Source organism: Dipodomys merriami, unplaced genomic scaffold (assembly GCF_024711535.1).
Source record: "Dipodomys merriami isolate MVZ:Mamm:240054 unplaced genomic scaffold, mDipMer1.0.p SCAF_8, whole genome shotgun sequence".
NCBI lineage: Eukaryota > Metazoa > Chordata > Mammalia > Rodentia > Heteromyidae > Dipodomys > Dipodomys merriami.
In genome coordinates this window covers 22393977-22416080 of record NW_027206401.1, presented here as the reverse complement: position 1 = coordinate 22416080, position 22104 = coordinate 22393977, and the positions used below count along the sequence as shown (strand labels likewise).

At 43.7% G+C, this 22104-nt stretch overlaps 1 protein-coding gene across 4 annotated transcripts in view; it reads right to left on the bottom strand.

Moving 5' to 3' along the window:
• Nucleotides 1-420: 420 nt before the first annotated feature.
• Nucleotides 421-22104, bottom strand: part of Sgk1 (serum/glucocorticoid regulated kinase 1) — a 92482-nt gene continuing 70798 nt past the window's right edge. The window contains exons 3-14 of one of the 4 annotated variants that reach the window (XM_070010747.1): nt 20236-20311; nt 4947-5022; nt 4383-4458; nt 4026-4130; nt 3841-3924; nt 3588-3719; nt 3221-3333; nt 2691-2814; nt 2253-2348; nt 1857-2012; nt 1658-1747; nt 421-1168 (exon numbers count right to left, since the gene is read on the bottom strand). In XM_070010747.1, coding sequence (XP_069866848.1) covers nt 1001-1168; nt 1658-1747; nt 1857-2012; nt 2253-2348; nt 2691-2814; nt 3221-3333; nt 3588-3719; nt 3841-3924; nt 4026-4130; nt 4383-4458; nt 4947-5022; nt 20236-20311 — 1296 coding nt within the window. In that variant the 3' untranslated portion in view covers nt 421-1000. Of the gene's footprint in view, nt 1169-1657; nt 1748-1856; nt 2013-2252; nt 2349-2690; nt 2815-3220; nt 3334-3587; nt 3720-3840; nt 3925-4025; nt 4131-4382; nt 4459-4946; nt 5023-5186; nt 5328-6027; nt 6352-7875; nt 8094-20235; nt 20312-22104 lie in introns of those variants that run through there. The other 3 variants (XM_070010749.1, XM_070010745.1, XM_070010748.1) reach the window with 3 other exon arrangements.

Genomic DNA, 22104 nt, shown 5'->3' with positions numbered 1-22104 from the left:
AGATATTTTTCAAGGTTTTTTTTTTTATTGCAAACCCAAATTGGTTTATCACACACAAAAAAAGTTGTGTGGTAGGGAGGGAATTTACACTTTATAACCATGTTAATTACAGTACATTAAAATGGAGGGTGACATTACACATAAGCCTGTAAGTTTAAATATACTAGTGTTATATAACTCAATGTACACAATTTCTTTACAATACATACAATTATCAGGAATGCAAAAAAAAAACACCTATAAATAATGCCCATTTTAACAATGAAAACACCACGGCTTTGACCGACAACTGGGCATTGGTCCATAAAAACCCTTTCTAAAAATAGAAATATTTGTAGCAGCAATGCTTTCTTTAAGCATCTGAATACAAGTCAACGCAAGACCATTTCAATAAGTTTTAGTTATTAAGTATATATTACAAAAAAAAAAAAGAACAGTCTACACATAAATCTTCCACATATGGAAGAAACAAACAATGTCCCACATTGTAGTAGTGTCCTGCAAGTGTCACATTGATACTTGTTTATAACAAAACCCATCTGTGTGTGATCAGGCATACCACACTCACACTCCTGTTCACACAGTCAGTCCACAAGGGGAAAAAAAACAAAACTGAAATACACGATAGGAAAAGCTTTGGAGCTAACACGATCTCATCAGAAAAGGCACATTGCAGAATATTCCTTATCACTGCCCAACAGACCTTAGATGGGCGTCTTCCTTCCCATCAGACTACTGCACCTGTCTAAGGCGGCCTTCGAATGCTCACTTCCAATATAGCACCATGTTGGAAGAGTGAAAGCCAAACAGCTCAGGAGCTCACCGAGAAGATGTGCTCTTGAAAAAGCTTCCAGCAAACTGTGCAACAAGGACTGCCTAACCTCCAGACATGTGCAAATTCTCTTTTAAGATGTCCTGTCAGCTGGCAGGGCCGCCCAAAGGCTAACTGAAACATTGAAAAACGCAGGTCAAGATCCTTCCAGTCCACCCCCGAGGCCGATCAGAGGAAGGAATCCACTGGCGGAGCGTAGGAAAAGCCCAGGAAGGCCTCGGCAGCCTCCTTGACGCTAGCTGTGATGAGGATGCTATCTGGGGATCTGCCGATGGAGCTGGGGACCGGCTCCTCGGTGAACTCGGGGTCAAAGTGCCGCAGGTCACTGGGTCCACTCTGAGACAGGAAAGGGGATACACATTCAGCACGGAAAATGCACCATGAAACCTTAGATTTTACCCCCTGAGAGTGTAGATGGCAACTCCCATAATCCTTCCCCGCAAGGCCACAAACACTTTAGGATGAGGAGGATGCTCGCTGTCTGTTGGTATCTTGGAGATGGGGGTCTTTTTATGTAGCTCCCCCCCACCTCAGTTCAGATTATAAACATGAACTACAACTGTCTCCACCTGGCTCTGTCTCATGGTACTTAAATCTCATGGAGATTTAATAATGAAAAAACAAACAAACTGTAACTTTCATGAGCTGTGTTGGGATAATTTTTTTCCCTGGCAGACATAAGTTTATAATTTACTACTCAAAGTAAATTTGCTTCTTGATAGATTATATAGATAAATGTTATTACCCACCCAACAATTCTGACTTAAAAAAAAAAAAGAAAAAAGATCTTTGGACCTCACTGTCCTTAGCCAAAGAGATACTCACCACATTTGGGTTAAAAGGGGGAGTAATCTTCTTATTAATGAGATCATCCCAGTTAATGAGCGAGAAGAAGATGTGATTCTTAATCTCCATCTGTGAAGAAAAAAACTCAAGGTTAATTTACCTAGGCAAAAGAATTCAATAAAGCTATGGCATGTGGAGAACTACCAGAGAGGCCCAGGAAAACAGGAAAATGACTCACAAAGTCATTCTGGGCACCGAGTCTCTTCGTCCTGTCCTTCTGCAGAAGACCCTCCAGAAGATGTCTGGCGGAATTCGTGATATTTGGTTTCAACTGGAGCGGTTTGTTCAGAATGTTGTCGTACATCTCTGCTGTGTTTCGGCTGTAGAAAGGAGGCTGGAAAGAAGAGCAGGGATTACTTCATATTTAATTGGAAGACGTTAGCATGCATTACCATCAGACAGAACTAGAGGGTACTAAAACGACTAGGAGTTTTTTAACTATCAAAGGCAGTTATGAAATGACTAGCACATGTTATTTAATTGTTAAGAGCCAGCATGCTGGCATGTGGCCAGGGAACTAGTGTAGAGGGTCACAGAGGCAGTGTTCCATCCTTCCTTCCCATGTCCTACTCACCAGGCCATACAGCATCTCGTACAAGACAGCCCCTAGGCACCACCAGTCCACTGTCCTGTCATACGGCTGCTTATGAAGCACTTCAGGGGCGAGATACTGAAAGACAGAAGAGGCAAGCAGAGTTTAGAACCTATGCAACCAGGTAATCCAAGGCCAGACATGAGAACCCAGGGCTAACTTCACACCAGACATTTCAAGCTGACTGACATCGCCCCCTCAACCCCCCATTGTATCCTGACATAAAAGAAGCAACTTGGTGCCGATAAATATTTCATTTAGGGATTCAGATATCTCACATAGCAGGACTTTACAAACAGCTAGTGTTAATGAAACGGAATTTTTGTGCTTTTTTTTTCTTTTGTCCTTAAAAGCATTAATGTAGCTTTTCCCTAGAAAGGCAGGGGAGACAAGGCACCAAATCAGATCAAAAGCTCCTACCTCAGGTGTGCCACAGAATGTGGATGTCGTGCCATTGTGTTCAATGTTCTCTTTGCAAAGTCCAAAGTCAGTAAGGACAATATGTCCCTGTGAATCTAGCAGAATGTTCTCTGGTTTTAAGTCTCTGTGAAAGAAAAAAAAAAGGGGGGGGGTTGTTTAGGTTAATTTCACTGCACAAGAAATCCTCTGTGAAGATGAATGCTAAGGATATTAGAAGCAGTTTACACTCATTGTATTGAGAATACAGTACAATGAACAGAGGGCCCTTGTTCTATTAATCTGTCCTGTATTAGGCACAATCTCTCCTGGTTGGCTGATTTATGCAGTCAAGACAGCTCCCGTAGTGGGGAAATCAGGTTTTAGGTGCGCGCGCGCGCACACGCACACGCACACACACGCGCGCACACACACACACACACGCGCGCACACACACACACACACACACACGCACACACACACACATTATCTGAAGGCTCCAAAGGCGAGGGCAAAGTCTCCAGGAAGGCAGCTTTACAAGCTATTTGACTCACCTATACACAATGTTCAGAGAGTGCAGGTAACCCAAGGCACTGGCTATTTCAGCAGCATAGAATCGAGCCCGCGGTTCCAGGAAGCAGCGCTCCCTCTGGAGGTGGTAGAAGAGCTGCAGCAGATGGAACCAAGTTAGTCTGTCTGCAGCCAAAGCACTTAATTAATCCTGACACTTAGCTATGGAGAACAATCACAGGAAGTGTCCCTAACTAATCCATTAACTATCTGAGACCCAGTGGTTTGCAGGTAACTAATTACTGGTAACTTTTTCCTCCTTAACTATTCTTGGAAAGTCTTCTCAAACTAAAACCAAGGCAGGCTGTGCAGAAACCCCAAAATATTGGCTTCTACTTATCCCCAGCTCACCTCTCCACCATTAATGTAGTCTAGGACAAAGTACAGTTTGTCGGCAGTTTGGAAGGAGAAATGAAGGCCCACCAAGAAAGGGTGTTTCACATTCTTCAAGAGAACATTCCGCTCAGACATAATATGCTTCTCCTATGAAAAAAATGCAATGAAGATTCAGTGGCAAATTTCAACTTCACACCAAAAAATAAAAAAAAGAAAAAGAAATCTCACAGTAAAGGTTATTCTGTGAATCAAGTGATTATTCTCATACCTCCTTCTTTTTCAGGATCGCCTTCTTCTGCAAAACTTTGACTGCATAGAACACTTCTTCGGCCTTATGCCTTGCTAGAAGAACCTGAAATTTCAATCAAAATGATTACTTTTCTGCCCTCATCCTAGGAAATCGTGCAGTGACCACACACAAGAGTACATAGTAGGAAACGGTTTTGAAATTACCTTGCCAAAGCTGCCCTTTCCAATCACTTTCAAGAAGTGGAAGTCGGATGGTTTGGCATGGGGATTGGATGATGGGCCAAGGTTGATTTGCTGAGAAGGACTTGGCTAGAAAATAAAACGTGTAACCTTTAATATCAGACAGGCATCTACACTAACATCAGACAATGTAAGAGATATTACAGCTATTACCAAACACCTATGCACACTATGATTTTTTTGCTAACTTATGTTACTACTGCAAATGATTATGGAAATTGTGCAAGGAATCATGCTGTGGAATATGCCTTAAAAATACTATACTGAATCAATACCTAAATATGTAAATACTCCACAAATTCATCACCACAGAATACTTACCGGTGGAGAAGGGTTGGCATTCATAAGTTCAGGCTCCTGAGGCTGGGAGATTTTCAAAATGGACTGAACTTCAGGGCTGCAGAAAAAAAAAAAAAGAATGAGAAATGCTTCACTTGCCACTAGAGGGCACACTAATACAAACTGTGAATTTCTGGCTGACCATTCCCGGAGAATACAGTACTCAGACTGTAAACATCCAAATACATGACTTAAAAACAGGTAAAGAAAATGACAACCCAGCTAAACACAGCTGTTAAATACAGAAATTAGGGTTGTCTGTGCAAGACAATGAACCAGGTAAACACTTAGAAAAAATATATCCTGTTCCAGGACAAGCACAACCCAGAAATTCATGTTAACGTCTAAAAATGTTTCAGAAAGATCAGAACATAAAGAGAATGGAGCTCTCCAGCCCTTCTCCCCTTCTCCCTGCCCCCCATGGAAAGTCTCAGGCTCCCAGATCAGCAAAGTGATGTCAATCAATCTTTGCTGCTGATAAATTCAAAGTGTTCTCTTTTTTAAAAAAACAACAAAACATCCCTTCTAGTAATTTCCCCAACTTACTGTTTGCAAGCATAGGAGTTGTTGGCAATCTTCTGAATAAAGTCGTTCAAGCCCATCCTTCTCTGTTTCATGAAAGCTGCGAATTGAAAAGGAAGGAAAAGGAGAAGTTCTTAGCTGGCTTCGTCACGTCGGCCTCCGCCCAAGGCTGCTCGGATCCCGGACCTTCCGAACAGGTCCCGATCGCCATCCACGAGCAGACACTCGCCGGCGAGAGCCGCTACCACCCGCCTCTACACTCACCGATGAGGATCGCTACCATGCCCCGCATCCTGGAGTAAGTCAGGGTGCCGCGAGCGGCTTCGGTTTTCACCGTCATTGCCCCGGGGAAAACTGCTGAGACCCGACTGCTGGGAGACTGGCTCAGCCAACACTGAGCTCCGGCGGCTCGGCCGGCTTTATAAAGGCTGCACCGCCGCGGGGGCGGGGCCGGCGCCACAATGAGGAAGGTGGAGGCGGAGCCACCGCGTGGCCACGCCCCCGAGGCCACGCCCCCGGGCTGCCCGCGCTTTGGGCGGCGGCGAGGCTGCGGGTGGTCAAGCCCCAGCCCGAGTGGGAGCGAACCCCCCTCCCCTCCGCCCTCCAACCCCGGGACTGAGCTCTTCGCCGGGCGGCAGTCCGTCTGCATCCTGCTCGGACGGGTGCAAAGGAAGCACAGGCGGAGGGGGCGAGGAGGGAAGGGGAGCTCCGAGTAATTTTCCATTCCCCCCCTCCTCCTCGATGGTGTTCGGCCGGGAAGCCGGGGCCGCAGCGCGGCGATCGGGGCGGCGTTGTGACCCGCGAGCACCCCCTTCCTCCCCGGCATTCCCGCCTGAGCCGCCCCAGCCCGGGCCCCGCGTGCGACCCCGCCCGGCGGTTATCTCGGGTGCGGGCGGCGCCGTGCGTCCGGGTCTGCGGGGGCTCGGCCTGCACCCCGGACTCCGCGCGGAGCCCTCGGGGCTCCCGCAGCCCTGCACCCCGCTCTCCGCCCGTCCGTCCTCCCCACCCCGCTCCGCCCGGAACGGACGCCCGAGCCCAGCCGTCCGCGGAGCCCCGCGCGCGGGGCGGGAGCCGAGCGAGTGCCGCGGCGGGCGGGCGCGCTTACCCAGTCCGCTCAGGAGGACGGACTCGCTCCTTTTCTGCGCCTCGGCCCGCTTCTTGTGGCGGGGCCGGAGCAGGGACTCGAGCCGAGCCCGGGCCAGCGCGCCCTGCATCTCCCCCATGGCTCCGCGGACCTGGGGCGCGCGACGGGCGGGCGAGGGCGACCGGCGAGCGCGGAGCGCGGCGCTTCCCTGAAGGAGCCGCCGTGACTCAAGCCGGGCTCGATTTCCTGCCCCGGGTCCCAAAACAAACAAATGGCCTGGGTGCACGGCCGAGCCGCTTCCGAAAACGCCTTTTTTGTGCTTTTGGCCAAAACCAAGCAAAGCTGAAAAGTCCCAGAACTTAAGGGGAAGGAAGGAAAGAGAGAGGGAAGGGGCGGGGGGGGGGAGTGAGAGGTCAGGAATGTGGAGGGGAGGGGGCGGAAATGGAATTAAGTCGGCCCCAAGAAGGGGGGGTACAATCTGCATTTCACTTTTTTTTTCCACCCCTGAAGTAATCTCTGAGAACATTCTGTCCGTTCCGCGGGTAATTTTTTCCCCCTTCCATTTTAATCCCTGCCATGCCAAGAACACGTGAGAAGCTGGAGTTGGGGGGGGGGCACTGGTTTGGCTCAGGAGTGAGCGGCCTGGAGTGACCCTGGCATCGTCGATTGCTTTTTTTGGGGGGGGTATGTGATCCTTTCCCCCCTAGCTCACATCGCATTGGCTTAATTAAAATCCGTTTGATTGTCCCCCATCTTCCCCACCCCTCCTGCGGTGTATCTCACGAGGGATCCAAGTTTTCGCCTCGATCTTTCTCCAAAGTTCACATAGACGGTGTAACCAAGGAACTCCTGAAAGATTAGCCGTGCCCCCCGCCAAGCCGGTGGCTGCGAGAAGCCGGGGCGCCGCCGTCTGTTTGGCGGCGCGGGGACGCGCGCCAGCGCTGGCCGGGAAGCCGGCGACCCAGCCCCGACACTGGGGCCAGGGAGGGCTGGGAAGAGATGCCTTACAAGTTACCACTATTTGCAAAGCCAGTACCTGGCGCTAGCTGGTGCTGTCTGAGGCGCCTGCCCTGCCGTGACCCTTTACTGTCAAGGGCTACGGCATATTAGAGCTGCCTTGCTCCCAAATACCAGCTGTCGAACCAGGAATAGCACGCCAGCGCGTTGCCTTCGGTCCTGGGCAAGGGGGTAGCTTTGCAGGCACAGCCGCCTCGTTTGCCCTAATAGGATCTGTAGTCTCAGCTGCTTTTTGACTTGCTCAGTTATGATGGCCAAACACCGGGAGAAGGGGGCTTGCATGCTCTCGCCTGGAGACCCACTGGCAAATCGTGTTTTAGCATCCATGATATTATAAAAGGCACTTGTTGTTGCCCGAAGTGAACGCTCCAACCTCATGCAAGGTATCTGCACCATGCCTGTTCCTGTGCATGGAATCTTCGGAGATGACCACTAGTAATTGCCAGTGTGCACCCACTCCCCATACCCCACCATCCAAACAGCCTAGGCCAACCCCAGCCTTGCGTCCTGTAAGACAACCAGATTTGCTCAGTCTGACCAGGAACCTCCCCGGAGATTCTTGCTTATTTATTTTAAAACATTAGGAAACTTTTCTGACTGGGTTTAGTGGCCCAAGCCTGTGATCCCAGCACTTGGGAGGAGGAGGTAAGAAGATTGTGAATTGAGGTCAGCCTGGGCACTGTCTTATTAAAAAGAAAGAGAATAGAAGAAAAAAGAAATGAAGTTCTAGGAGATTCCCCCTAGGGGCTATTTCTTGTGACTTCTCCATGCCAAGTAACTCCAAATCCTCTGTGCCATCCTGTTTTTTTTTTTTAACCCCCCCCCCCCAGCTTTAGTACTTAAAGCACAAACCTTTCCAGGGGGATCTTACAGCCTTCTCTTTCATTCTTCAGGTTGCCCAGGATATGAAGATTGTGATGGGGGGGAGGCTGGATCTGGAGGGAAGCTGGAGGAACCTATAGCAGTTGTGTCCCTCTGCTAAGGGCTGTCAGTTCTGAGAGCCCAGCCAGAGGCGGCTATCCCTGTTCTGTGAGGAACCTCACTCTATATAAAGGGAGTTTACATACAGGAAGGGTGCAAGTTGCAAAGTTCAACACTGGGCCATGTATTCCCTCCTTGCAACATCATCTAGAAAATTACTGTCCTCCGTGTCCTGGGTTTATGACACCTCCCAGCCGGGACTCACCAGAAAGGGAACTTAACTGAGGATCATCACAAACAGGTCCAGAAAAAAAAAATCACTTAAAAAATATAAAACAGGGTTTACTTTCTCCAAGTCGCCCCAGGCTTCCCCAGTGGAGACAAAGAGGGAATTTGAGTTGCAGGGCTCTGCGAGGACTAGGTAAAGGGACAACCATGCATTTGCAGCGGGAACAGCAAAGCCACCAGTCTGCTTTGCTCTCCCTCCACCACCCCCACCCCTACCCCCAACCCGAGTGCTCAACCTCGCCGGGAGACGGAGGGTCTGCTAAACTTATCATTTCAGGGAGAGAAGCAAGTTGTTGAGACTGGCTTGGCTTCCAACCGGATACCTGATGGGTGGAGCAGGCGCCCCCTGTTCAGTCCCAGCAACCTACTAAGACTTCCGAACAGGAAGGTGACACACGGCTGCAGGGGTGGCCGGGGAGGGGGGAGGCGAAGGAACGGTGGGCGACCGCCTTTCAACGCGGCGCAGGCTTTCGGTCGCCCGGTGGCCGCTATTCAAAAGCTTGATCTGCTCTTCCTTCCTGTCGCCAGCCTCTTTCTTTGGTCCAGAGTCTGTTCTCCTACCGGCCGGGAGCCGGCCCCTTCCTTCTTCCCTCTTCCTCCCCAGTGAAGACGCCTAGAAACCGAACTGGTGGTGCTTGCAAGCTAGAGGGCGGTGGAGCTCTCCGGGTGGATCACCCCAGAACGAAGGATTTCCTCCCCCACCCCCTGCTCTGCTGAAGCTGAACCCGTCCCAGAGAAATGCCCTGCGACGCCCGGGTGCAGCTGGAAGAACATCTAGAAGGTTCGGCTAAAGGCTAATTACCCACCCTCTCCCCCAATCCAGTCTTCTCACATAGGATGCAGAAAACTGCAACCCAAACTCCTGAATGCGAATGGTTCTCACCCACTTGTAAACTTTGCACAGAGACAAAAAAAAAAAAACACCCACATTTTTTCCAGTGCATGCATAGTTTAATAATTCAAAGAATCGCTTTTTGGTACGCTATTTTATTTCTTTTTAGTGACTGACTATACTTACTGAAACTGGAGAGTTTTACTGCAAATTGACTTTTTGCTATTCAATTTAAAGGCTCACAAATCGCTATCAAAATATTAGAGAGGTGTGTGTGTGTGTGTGTGTGTGTGTGTGTGTGTGTGTGTGTGTGTGTGTGTGTGTTTGATGATTAACTGGAGGCAAGAGTCTCATGGAATTTCCTGCTGAGGCTAGTTTTGAACCAAGATCCTCAGATCGCAGCCTCTGGAATAGCTAGGATTACAGGTGTGAGCTGCCCACAGCCGGCTGACAATTTAAAGTAATAATAATAAAGGCTTAGCCAAATCCACCCTTGTACAGATTAAATATGTCCACTGTGTGGGTCTTGATTACTGACTGTGATATAAAATCTTGCCTTGATAACAGGGTAATCTCATTATTTTGCATTGCTCAAAATGTTTAATTTGGGCAATTTACTGTGCAGTTTATAGATTCCCATATTTTTATTTTTTGTTTGATGCATATAAAAAACTTTACTTAGAGCATCCTCATAGATGCTCTGCACATAGAAATGACAAAAAAACATAATTATTACTTTAGAGAGCAAGTGAATGAATCAGCTTGTGTTGGAAGCTGCCAGCAAATGCATGTCTTTATATATATATATGTATATATATATATACATATATATCAGTCATCAAACACAAAATGATGACAAATGTGTTTATTCATGATTGCTGTTATGGACAAGTAATCAGCAATGTGTGTAATTTAAATATCTATTTATAGAAGCAAGTTCTGTAGTAACGATCCTGGTGCATATTCATAAATGTCAAAAATGACATTCATGAAAAATGTGTTGATAACTAAGAAGAACACATTACCCATAATAATGGAGTAAAGAGTTATTAAAACTTAGAAAACTACTGCTTTAGTTATTGTGAAACAATTTTCCCCTAAGTAAAGATGATAACTCTAATATTCTAGACCCATCCTTTCTAGAAAGAGGAGGACACAGGAAAGTTGATGGGAGTGAGAGGCAAAGTTTTGTAGCAGCTAGTTATGTGTGCCTGTGTGCATGTGTGTGTGCATGTGTGTGTGTGTGTTTGTGTGTGTGTGTGTTTCTGTGTGTGTGTTGGACATGGAGCTTGAACTCAGGGCTGGGAGCTGTCCCTGAGCTTTTCTGCTCAGGGCTAGCAGACTTCTACTTGCATCAGAGTTCCACTTCTGGCTTTGTGGTTGGGGTGACTAATTGGAGATAAGAATCTCATGGAGGTGGGGCACTGGTGGGTCATGCCTGTAATCCTAGCTACTCAGGAGGCTGGGATCTGAGGATCGCACTTCAAAGCAAGCCTGAGCAGGAAAGTCCATGATACTCTGATCTCCAATAAACGACCAGAAAACCAGAAGTGGCGCTGTGGCTCCAGTGGTAGAGTACTCACCTTGAGTTGAACAGCTGAGGGACAGTACCCAGGCCCAGAGTTTAAGCCCCATGACCGATAAAAAACAAACAAACAAAAACATACTTTTTTACCTGGCTTCGAACTGCAATCCTCAGATCTCAGCTTCCTGAGTAGCTAATAATACAGGCATTCAGCTGTAGCAGGTTTTTAAATGTTAATCTAGGAAGACTGTAGAGGAAGCCAGTAGAATCACCTAACTTGGAGGAATGATAGCAAAAAATCAGCACTTCTGTGATTGGCTGGAAATTCAGCCTGTCCCCATCTTTGCAATGTTGACAACACAAAATTAGTATAATACAAATGAAAACAAAAACACAGCAACAACTAAGATATGATAAGGAAGGATGGTACGGTGTTCTATCTCTATGAGAGCTTTGTCTGTGGTTCTCAGGGTTTATAACTGGTACATAGTGAACAGTGAGTTTTCTATATGATTATGAACAGTTACACAAAGGTCTGGATAGAAGAGAAAGTTGGAAAATCCTTTAAGTCCAAATTCATGCTATCTGTGATTTTCCATATTCAAGGGGACTATGACCTTACTGACCATATTATTAACATGGCTTTATGTTTAGTCATTTACAACTGAAAGGTCATTTGTCAACTTCTAGAAAGTAGTTTGCAAGGATAACTTGCCAACACCAAGGCATGCAGCATGTCAGAGTACACTGGATCCTCATTTTCTTTTTCTTTTTTTTTGGGGGGGGGGTCTGGTCGTGGGGCCTGAACTCTGGGCCTGAGCGCTGTCCTTCAGCTCTTTAGCTCAAGGCTAGCGCTCTACCACTTGAGCCACAGCGCCACTTCCGGCTTTTTTCTTTTAGCTTATGTGGTGCTGAGGAATCGAACCCAGGGCCTCATGCATACAAGACAAGCACTCTACCACTGAGCCACCTTCCCAGCCCCATGGATCCTCATTTTCTTTTCCTTGCTTTGCCTCCTCTTCCTTTACCTTCCTAGGGTGAAGCTACCCATTCAACCACATACCCTAGGCTGTGGAGCCCAGCCTCTGAAGGAAGCTGTAACCTTTTTGCAGGCTGAACCCCTCTTGAGACATATATAATGAGAGTTGGAACTGGCCTGGAGACAGTATAAAGGGTTCTCTTTCACCACCCCTGCTAGAAATGAAAAAGTGCTAGAAACGAATAAGGAGCCTGGATTTCTGGTGAACATCTTTTGTCAAACTGAAGGGAAACTTGAAAGGTTTAATTTGCTCACTATAAACCTCTCCCCAAGTCTCTCCCTTTCTGATCCAATAATTGATCTAGAAAGAAGCCTCAGAAGCTCAGGCCACCCATAAAGATTGTTTCCCGGAAATCCTACCTACAAATTTCCACAACAAAAGAAGACACTTGGCATAGTGACCAGCCGTGGGAAAAACAGCCACACCGGTGGTTGGCAGATTGATTGGCATTGTTGTAATACACATCAGTTTAGTGAGCTTCCTTTTGACATTCAACCCTGAATGCTAGCTACTTAACTTTTTATGCCACATGCACAGACAGCTCAGGAACAGCAATACCAGGCTGTGAAGAGCTCTTTTGTCATATGCCTGTCTATCTTAACCACGCCTACCCTACAATGCAGCACATCGACAAAACAGAATACCTCAGACAACATAAAGGACTCCACTGAATCAAAATAATACACGGAGTGGTGAGTACAGAATTTACACAGCACGAACCATTTAATCCACTGCACCTGTGTCACTAGGCCTGAAAAGTTTGTCTACATTGTTCTTTGACTTCCTTCTTAGCCATTGTCTTCCCCTATAAACACCTCCCTCCCTCCTCCCACAGTCCAAAGGTCCTGAATGTGCAGTTTCAAAGAACTGAATGCCAAGATAACAGATAATACTTATTTGCCAAGTGTTTGAAGTATGGGTTTCGGTGGAGGGCAAGAAATTGTTCTTGGTGGATGGGAGACAATAGGATGCAAATCCAGGCCTGTGGAGAGGGTGGGGTCAGAAAGAGGGTCAGAGAAGGCCAGAGAAGGCCAGTGGGTGCCTAAGAAGCTTTTCTAGGTCATTCAGCTTAATCTTCAGGAAAGAGGAGAGGAACAAGCTGCAGCTGATTCTGGCCTCCGTTATATTTAATCTTTCAAATCTCCAAAAAGCATGGCTTTTCTAACAGGCATTGTGCTGAATCCTGGGTTCACGCAGAAGCGCTTGCATGAAAGGAGGAAATGGTCTCTATTTTGATAAATTGAAGAGAACTTTCCCCCAAAGCATAGATAAACTCATAGCCATTGCTACTTTTCTTTCCCCAAGGCCTAGCTGTGCTTTAGTGTCATTAAAACATAACCTTATGTTTTGTATCACAGATATCTCATAGTTCTATGGTGTCTGGGCAAATATAAACCAATGGAGTAGGAAATTCTAGAGGCCCAGAACTGCCTCACTGGCTTCCTATAATAACACTCCACACTCAGTTCATCCTATGGAACTCATGTCCCCCAACCACCTGCCAGGCATTGCAGCCTTTGTGTTCTAAACTATTTAACTCTCTGGCTGCTTATAGACCTTGAGTTCCTTGAAAGCCAAGAAGCAAAAGTCATGTGTTTCACCCACCCACCATTCTCCATCAGCTTACTGTCTTATCTCTCCAACATCTACTCTCCCTCTTGCTTTCCAAGCTGGATCCATGGTGAACTCTCTGTTCTTCCAGCAGAGTGCTGGGCAAAAAAGTAGACAATGCATTTCATTCCTACACATGTCCTCATTCTTTCTTTCCCAGCAACCTCAGCGCCACAGAATGGGTTGCATCTCTGAATTTCCTTTTCCCCAACACTTGTGTCTACATTGGAGCTGTTTTCATTGCACTGTGGCTCTTGCCTTTCTGAACCAGGAGAAAGAGAATCAGGGGAATTTCCAGGAAAACTTGATTTCTCAGTCAATGCATCTCAGCATTTATAATTTATTATGTAGTTTTGGCCAAATATTTAACTTCTGTAAGTAATCTTAGGGTTAACACCTATTTCATTAGTCCCTGAGGTGACTAGAAGGCTCAGATGAGATTAAGAATGGGAAAACAATTTGACAACTCAAGTATGCTATGTAATTTAATACCCACAAGACCAGAACAATCTAACTATTAATATGAAGAGTTTCTCTAAGAAACAAAAATTTAATCAGAGCTGTTGAAAAGGGAAGGTCAAAACTGTATTTTATTTAACCAAATACAATATACATGTTATGAGGGGAAATATTCCAAGAACATTTTTCTCTGTTTTTCCTTTGATTTATTGTTGCATTCGCTGTTCAACTAAAATTTCTCTGAGGTAGTCTTCACAACATGAATTCTTATCTGAAGATTTACAATCCAACTTAAAGTGATTTAGGAGTACTGTATGAATTTTTGTGACAAGTAGATGTGATACAACCAATCATATTAGCCACACTTCAACCAAACATATCAACAACACTTCGGCCAATCATATCAGCAGCCATCCTGTAGCCAGTCACAGGTATTTGATTAAATCATGGCCTAATAAGGCAAACTTGGGACCGTAAACCAATCAGGCTATCATTACAAATGGAAGAGCATCTGTACACTGAAAAAATAGGGGGGGAAAGCTACCTGAAAGGTTGAAAAAAGAAAAAGAAAGAAAGGAGAAGAAGAGAGATCGAGTGAAAGCTCTTTTATCTAAATGACTAGGCAATGACAATCTAATATTATCTCTAGTCCAAGCATTTTAGGGCCAGCACGCATGTGTTTTCGGGAAGCTTCTTCATCTGTGTCTGGGACCCTAGACAAGGGGATGAGCTTCATGGCTCTGGGAGAAACTCATCATCTTTACTATAGATCCAGTAAAATATAAAACAGCAACTGCAACACTAAAAAGGAGTATATTCTTTCAACCCATGGTAAATCCTAGGTAAATATCAACCAGCGTTTTAAATAACTCAATTCTGTCTCCAAGTAAAGAAGAACTAATGAATTGCTCGCTGATTACATGCTACACGATCCAAAGTAAGTTTATTGCATTTTCTTCCATAACTCTCACAAACCTCTATGATCTATTATCACTATCCCATTCATGTAGACATAGAAATGAAAGCACTGAGGAGCTAACTAGCTTGCCCAAAGCCACAGCTATTGACATTTGTGACAGACTCAGGGGTGGTGCTCAGGAGTTCACCACACTCATCATAACAGATTGTGCAGTCAGGGTTGGGGGTGGGGGGGGTGCGGGCAAGCTTTCTCTGTGTTCCACGTGTGACCTGTTGGTCGACCAGCTTCCCTGTGAATTCACTTCACTGAAGGAGATGCAGTTCAGGACACTGAGAAGGATGCTGTCCATGTCTTTGAAGAAGGAGCCAATAGATACCAAGTTTGATTTTGAAAAGTTTGTTTTGGAGAAGTAGGGAACTTAGAGAACAGTATAGGAGTAATAGAGTGGATCTCTGTCTTTCTGGTAGATGGTCTTGGATAAGACCTTCAAAATGGACCTCCTTCTACCTTAATTTTTGGGAAAGAATTGTTGCCTTTTTTTCCCCCCACATGCATTTGATTATGCATGCATCATATACAAAGGACTCCACTGACAATAATATCCTGGACATTATTTTAGCCAGTAGTGGTAAATAGTTAAGGAATTGGTACTTCTGAGATATGAGCATAAAGGTTAAAAGTAGTTAAGAGGGAGAGGGATAATATGACCACGGTACTTTATATGCATATATGGAAATAATTACAATGAAAACTTTCTACAATTAAGGTACAACTGATTAAGAAAAAGGAAAAAAGCTGAAAGATAAAGAAGGAAAAAGAAAAAGAGGAGAGAGAGAGAGAGAGAGAGAGAGAGAGAGAGAGAGAGAGAGAGAGAGAGAGAGAGAGAGAGAGAGAGAGAGAAATGACTGGGCAATGTCTGTATAATATTATCTCCAGCAATACCCTGGTCTTTTTAAGTTGAGATTCTTTTTCTAATCTCTCTTGGCACCATGGTGTTAGGTTTTAATTTGAATTTGGTATGGGATACCTTGACTCTGGAGGGAGACCTTTCATTTGATAGTGTAAAAAAGTCATGATGAGTGACTCCGATTGGGTTAATCAATCAAGAATATCATCAGCTGCTGCTATGATTGAGTTATTCTTGATCAAATCTGAACATCTACAAAAGACAAATTGTCTGAGTGACTGTTGCTAGTAGGAAGATTTTCCCAGCAGAACATCCATAAATGGTCCCAACAGGTGAAACCAGGGCCTTGTGCATGGTAAGCAAACAGTCCATCACTAAGCTGTGCTTCCAGTCCCTAGAAAAGCACATGAATGTTTCTTAGGAAATCAATCTTCACATTGCATTTTTATGCTTTATGAAGAGATTAGTCAGAAGATTCAAGTGAAAGAAAATTTCCGTTCTTAGGGTTATACCTCTATCCTTTCCAAGGACTGCCTTCAATTCTGGTCTTATTTAATGGCATTATATGATTTTGGAGTTCTTCACTGGTTGTAAGATGACTTAATTATTATTGAACTTAGCCACTGGTTTTAAACTAATGACCTATGTAGATGAGGCCAGGCTCTTCAACAATTTTTCCAACCACGGCTGTCACTCTATCACTTGAGACATAACTCCAGCCTGACTTAAAGGATTTGTATGTATTATTAAGTTGTCTAAAGTATCAAGAAGTAAAATATCCCAAGAAAACCCTGGCCACTATGAATCAGATGGAAAAGTTCTTTGTAAGCAGATCATGTTTACTGCTTATCATATTTTTCTTGTTTGGTAGGTAATGTCATACTTTGGAGGAGCTCTTGTTAATACGCACAAATATAATAGTGCTTTACTTTTTCAGAAAAAAATCTAAAAATTGTTTTCTTCACTATACAGTTTTATATAATGAACTCAGGGTACTTATATTAATTCAAGAATCTAATTGTATATGTTCTCTGAAATACCAAAATCTTTCTGTAGTCCATATGCTTTCAAACTAAATAATTTTATTTCTAAACTTGATATATAAATGAATTCTGCTATTAAATACATATAGATACGACATTTTCCAGTGATTCCTAAGTTGTAAGAAATTTGGATGCCATCTTAAAATGCAATAAATTATTTAAAAATATAAAAAACAATATGTAATCCTGAAACACGAGGATTTTTCTCCTCTCAAATAAATTTGATTCTTGCTATTTAGGTATTTTGTTTGTTTGTTTTGTTTCATTTTTCCTTTTGGTCTTGAGGCTTAAACTCAGGACCTGGGTGATGTCCTTGGGCCTCTTTGTGCTCAAGGTTAGCACGCTACCACTTCTGCACAGCCTATTTGCAGCTTTTTCTGAGTAGTTTACTGGCAATAGAGTTTCATGGACTTTTCTGCCTGGTTGGCTTCAAACCATGATCAGCCGATCTCAGCCTCCTGAGTAGCTAGGATTACAGGCATAAACCACCTGTTCCTGGCTCTATTTAAGTTTTGTTTGAAAGAAGTATAGACAATTTGAAAACTTTAAGCCTAGAACTATCTCATTACTAGAAGACTTGAGGGAAAAGTCCAGGAAGAATACGGAGAATCTGCCCAGCTACACTGCTTGCCTTTGAAAGAAATCTTATGGTTTAGCCACTTTATTGTCTGACTTCCTTTCAGCAAAGGACATTGTCTATGTTGCCATATGGTACTAGGTGAAAACACACATTTGAAAGTGTAAGGAAGCTCATCCGGCCTTGAAATTCTAATTTAGAGGATATCACAGGCCACAGCAGGATCAGCAATAGAAAACAAAGGTGTGTAAAAACAACTCAGGTTTCAAAGTCCAACAAACAAAGGCAACAGAAAAAAGCCTGAACTTGTGCAGCCTGTTTGCTTATTATCTGAGCAAATGCTGGGGATGCCTGAGGCCAAACCCAAGGAACAAAAATGAGGGGTAAACTTTCTCTATCCTCCCATGTTTGTGACTTATGATAAACAAAAGCTACCTTTAATGTATAATTGTAAAAAAAGAGTTTTTTTTATGACTTTAAAAAAGCATTTACCAATACCAGCAGATAGTGACTAAACACTCAATCCAACCAGTTTTAGAGTAAGTTCATCCTAAGAAATTCTTCGGTTCTTAACTATGTCTTTATTAACTTCTGTTCTATCAAGAAAGGTGAACTGGTATCCATTAGCATTGAATTGTATTTAAACAGAACAGTAAGAGATATACCTTGGATGAAATGAACGAAATATATTCTGATGATGGCAGAGTGAATAGAAGTATTCCATCAATGAAACAATTTTTCCTCCCATAGGAAATGAGAGAATCATTTTATTAAAGCTACTTCCAGTCACAATAACAAAATTCATTCTTTGACAATGACTAGAACATTGTCTTTGTGAAGAATCTTCTACTAACCACCAAAAAGCCTGAGCTGTGGTTTATTTGGTAGAATGCTAGCCTTGAACAAAAAAAGTTCAGGGATTGCACCAAGGCCCTGAGTTCAAGCTCCAGGCCCACCCACCCCAAGAAAAACCCCTCAAACCAAACAGCAAACAACAACAAAAACATAAAGAATCCTTGAGGTTCTAATTATAATGCTTCATTCTATTTTGTGTCTTCACAACACATATGCTGTAGATCCTAATGGCATTATTAACCAACAGATGGCTTGTTTATTGTGGTGTTGTACTGCTAATTGATTGAACGATAGCATAAATAAACCAATTCACTTTTATGTTTCTTTGTCTTTTTTCCCCCCTCAAAGATGGGCATAAAACAAAACAGGAAAAAAAATGACAGATAAAATGGATCATAATTTTAGTCCACAAGCCTGGTCTCTGAAAGAAAAAAAAGTCATCAAAGAATGTTTAATTTCCTTCCTCCTGCTTCCGTTAACAAACAGACACAGTCTCTGGCTCTTTTTTCTTTTTTTTTTTTAAAGAAAAGATTAACCACAGATGAAGCCCAATCTGCTTCTCACAGGAGAGTCCCGGCTTCTGGGAAGTGGACCTCAGAACCGAACCCACAGCTCTGCCATCCTCTTGGTATCTTCTGCCTGCTAGTTTATATGTGACTGATTATCTCAATCTAGTGTCTAACACAGGGATACTGGGATCAACTGCCTTTCTTAGTTCAGAGACTTACTGAAAACACCAAATTAGATTTTTGTGAACACACTTTGTACAAGTGTGAGGCATAATACAAATATTAGGTATTTGCATGAATTTTCTCTTTCTAGTTAATTAGAAAAGGTGAAAGCTCTATTATCACTCTCTAATTGTTTGAGCTCCTTTCTACTACCTCTCCTTTTTTTCATTTCTAGTGTTTGTTTAGTGTCCATTAGGTCTTGTATCTCACATATGTTTGTCAAAACAAATAACAACATCTTTTCTTTTTCCTATGATAGCTACCCTACTTCTTGTCTGTTGTGGGGGTGGGGTGGGCGGGGGGGGAGAAAGAGAGAGAGAGAGAGAGAGAGAGAGAGAGAGAGAGAGAGAGAGAGAGAGAGAGAGAGAGAGAGAGAGAGAGAGAGGTTGAGGAGGTTGAATGCAGGTACTTGGGTACTGTCCCTGAGCTTTTTTTGTTCAAGGCTAGTGCTCTACCATCTTGAGTCAAGGCTCTGCTTCTGGTTTTCTGGAGGTTAATTGCAGATGAGAGCCTCATGGATTTTCCTGCCTAGGCTGGCTTTTGGGCCATGATCCTCAGATCTCAGTCTCCTGAGTTGCTAGGATTACAGAAGCAAGCCACCAGCGCCTGGCTCTGTCTGATTTTTTTTTTTTTGGTCCAGTAGTGGGGCCTGAACTCTGGGCCTGGGCGCTATCCCTCAGCTCTTCAGCTCAAGGCTAGCGCTCTACCACTTGAGCCACAGCGCCACTTCCGGTATTTTTCTTTTTGCTTATGTGGTGCTGAGGAATCGAACCCAGGGCCTCAGGCATGCAAGGCAAGCGCTCTGCCACTGAGCCACCTTCCCAGCCCTGATTTTTAATTATATAAGTTGAAGCATGCTATCTGCTCTCATATTGTTGCATTCCTTGGATTCTGATTAGATTTATAACCACAAATCTTGCAGTAAAAGTCAATGTTGCCTTCTTATAAGGATTCTGAAGTCTGATTTAGATTTCTGATTTGTTAATCCACTGTTCAGCCCAGGAAGAGAAACTTGAGCTAAAGTACTTGCCTACTTTATTCTACTTTCCTCCACTCTAGGAAATAGACTCATTTCTCTGTTCCACCAACACCCCAGTTCCTTCCATAGCCCAGAGTTGCAGCTGATGGCATATCAACCTTACCTACTGATACAACATTTATGTTAATAAAATTGATTGTGAAGTAGGGGGTAACAGTGTGGTGCTAGACATCACCAAACAAGCAAACAATGCTAGATTATATACAGTGTGCATCCCAGTGCCAGAATATAATTTTCTTTTTTTTTTTTTAAAGGCCAGTCCTGGGGCCTGAACTCAGGGCCTAGGCACTGTCTCTGAGCTTCTTTTGCTCAAGGTTAGCATTCTGCCACTTGAGCCACAGCACCACTTCCAGGTTTTTCTGTTTATGTCATACTGAGGAATCGAACCCAGGGCTTCATGCATGCTAGGCAAGCACTCTACCACTGAGCCACGTTCCCAGCCCCCAGAATATAATTTTTTAATACCTGAATCATCATTAGTCCAGAAGGTCCTGGGGTCAGGCTTGGTCAAGATGTTGGCGTGATTACATGGATCTTTCACCTTGAAAACATAGAAAGGAAAGGATGTGAAATTGGTGGTACTTTTGCCATGCCTGCAGGCCTATAGTTCTGCATCAAGAATTCCAAGACTAAATAAAGACAGCATACATGGCACCTCTGTGTCTTGATGACTATATAGGCTGTAGCACTGAAAGTCTTACATGTTGGGAAACTGATGCTGGGAATGTACACCCTAGGCCTGGTGTACTTTTCCTGACAGAGCTGATGGCTGGGGACGTACATGGGAGCTGGGGATTGGCTTCCACTTGCTCTCTCTCCCAGTTATGTGCAATGCTCACACTACAAAGCTGTACTAGGGAGGCCCTCAATGATTAGCCAACAGTGTAATGACAACTACAACATAAAAACGTGCTTGCTTTTGTCTTACAAGAGAAATAGTATTTTTAGTAAATACTGCTTGTAAAAGTACATATTAATACAGAACTAGTTCTCTAACACTATAAAATGAATTATCTTAGAATTATAATGCAATATTTATATTCTTAGCAGCACATGGACATCTGTAATAGGTGCTATTTATTTAACTTAGAAGCTTCACCTTGTGTGGATCCAGTGAATACATTCCTTATAATAAGTTCTGAAGAGTAGCAGTGATTTTTATATTTTGGCAACCTTATACTACTGTGGTGTGTAGCTCTCAGATGTGTCTTCAATCAGAGAATTATAAACTTTCATGTTGAAAGAGACTTTCCACTTCTCTCTCTCTCTCTCTCTCTCTCTATATATATTTTTTTTTTGGGTCCGGTTGTAGGGTCTGAACTCTGGGCCTGGGCACTGTCCCTCAGCTTTTCAGCTCAAGGCTAGCGCTCTACCACTTGAGCCACAGCACCACTTCGGCTTTTTTCTTTTTGCTTATGTGGTGCTGAGGAATTGAAACCAAGGCCTCATGCATGCAAGGCAAGCGCTCTACCACTGAGCCACCTTCCCAGCCCCCCTCTCTCTCTCTTTTCTTTTTGGTAGCATGAATATTCGGTTACTGTGAGAAGTTAGGCTCTCATTAGCTACTTAATAAATAAGTTGCTTCCATTATGGGAATAATCAAAGGACTCAAAAATCTTACTAAGGATATTGTTTGGCTCCACCAACATTTTCTTTCTGTAGCAAGACTTCATTGATGAAGGCATAGTGGGTAAATTTGCAGCCTGGTATAAGTTCCTTCTCTTAAGGATTAGAATCAAAGAACATATGGGAATCAGGATTTCAGAGATATTTATATTCTCACAGTCTTTGAAATGTTAGCCAAGATGAGAAAACAAAGTAACAGCCTATTAATGGATGAATGCAAAAAGAAAATCTAGTGTATATATATATATATATATATATATATATATATATATATATATATATATATATATATAATCTAGTATATATATGGACATATTATTTGCCTTTAACAAGATGGAAGTTCTGGCACATATGAAATGAATGAGCTATAAGCATATTTGGCTAAGGTGAGGGGACAAATACTGTCTATAATTCCATCCTATGAAGATATATCTGAGCATATATATATATATATATATATATATATATATATGTCAAGTATATAGAAACAGAGTAGAATGTGCTCATGGGATTGTGGGAAGGGGATATGAGGTGTTGATGTTTAGCTGGCATAAAGTTTCAGTACCCTTAGTATTTCTTTCTTTTTTTTTTTTTTTTTGGGTCCCATTGTGGGGCCTGAACTCTGGGCCTGGGCGCTGTCCCTCAGCTCTTCAGCTCAAGGCTAGCACTCTACCACTTGAGCCACAGGGCCACTTCCGGCTTTTTCCT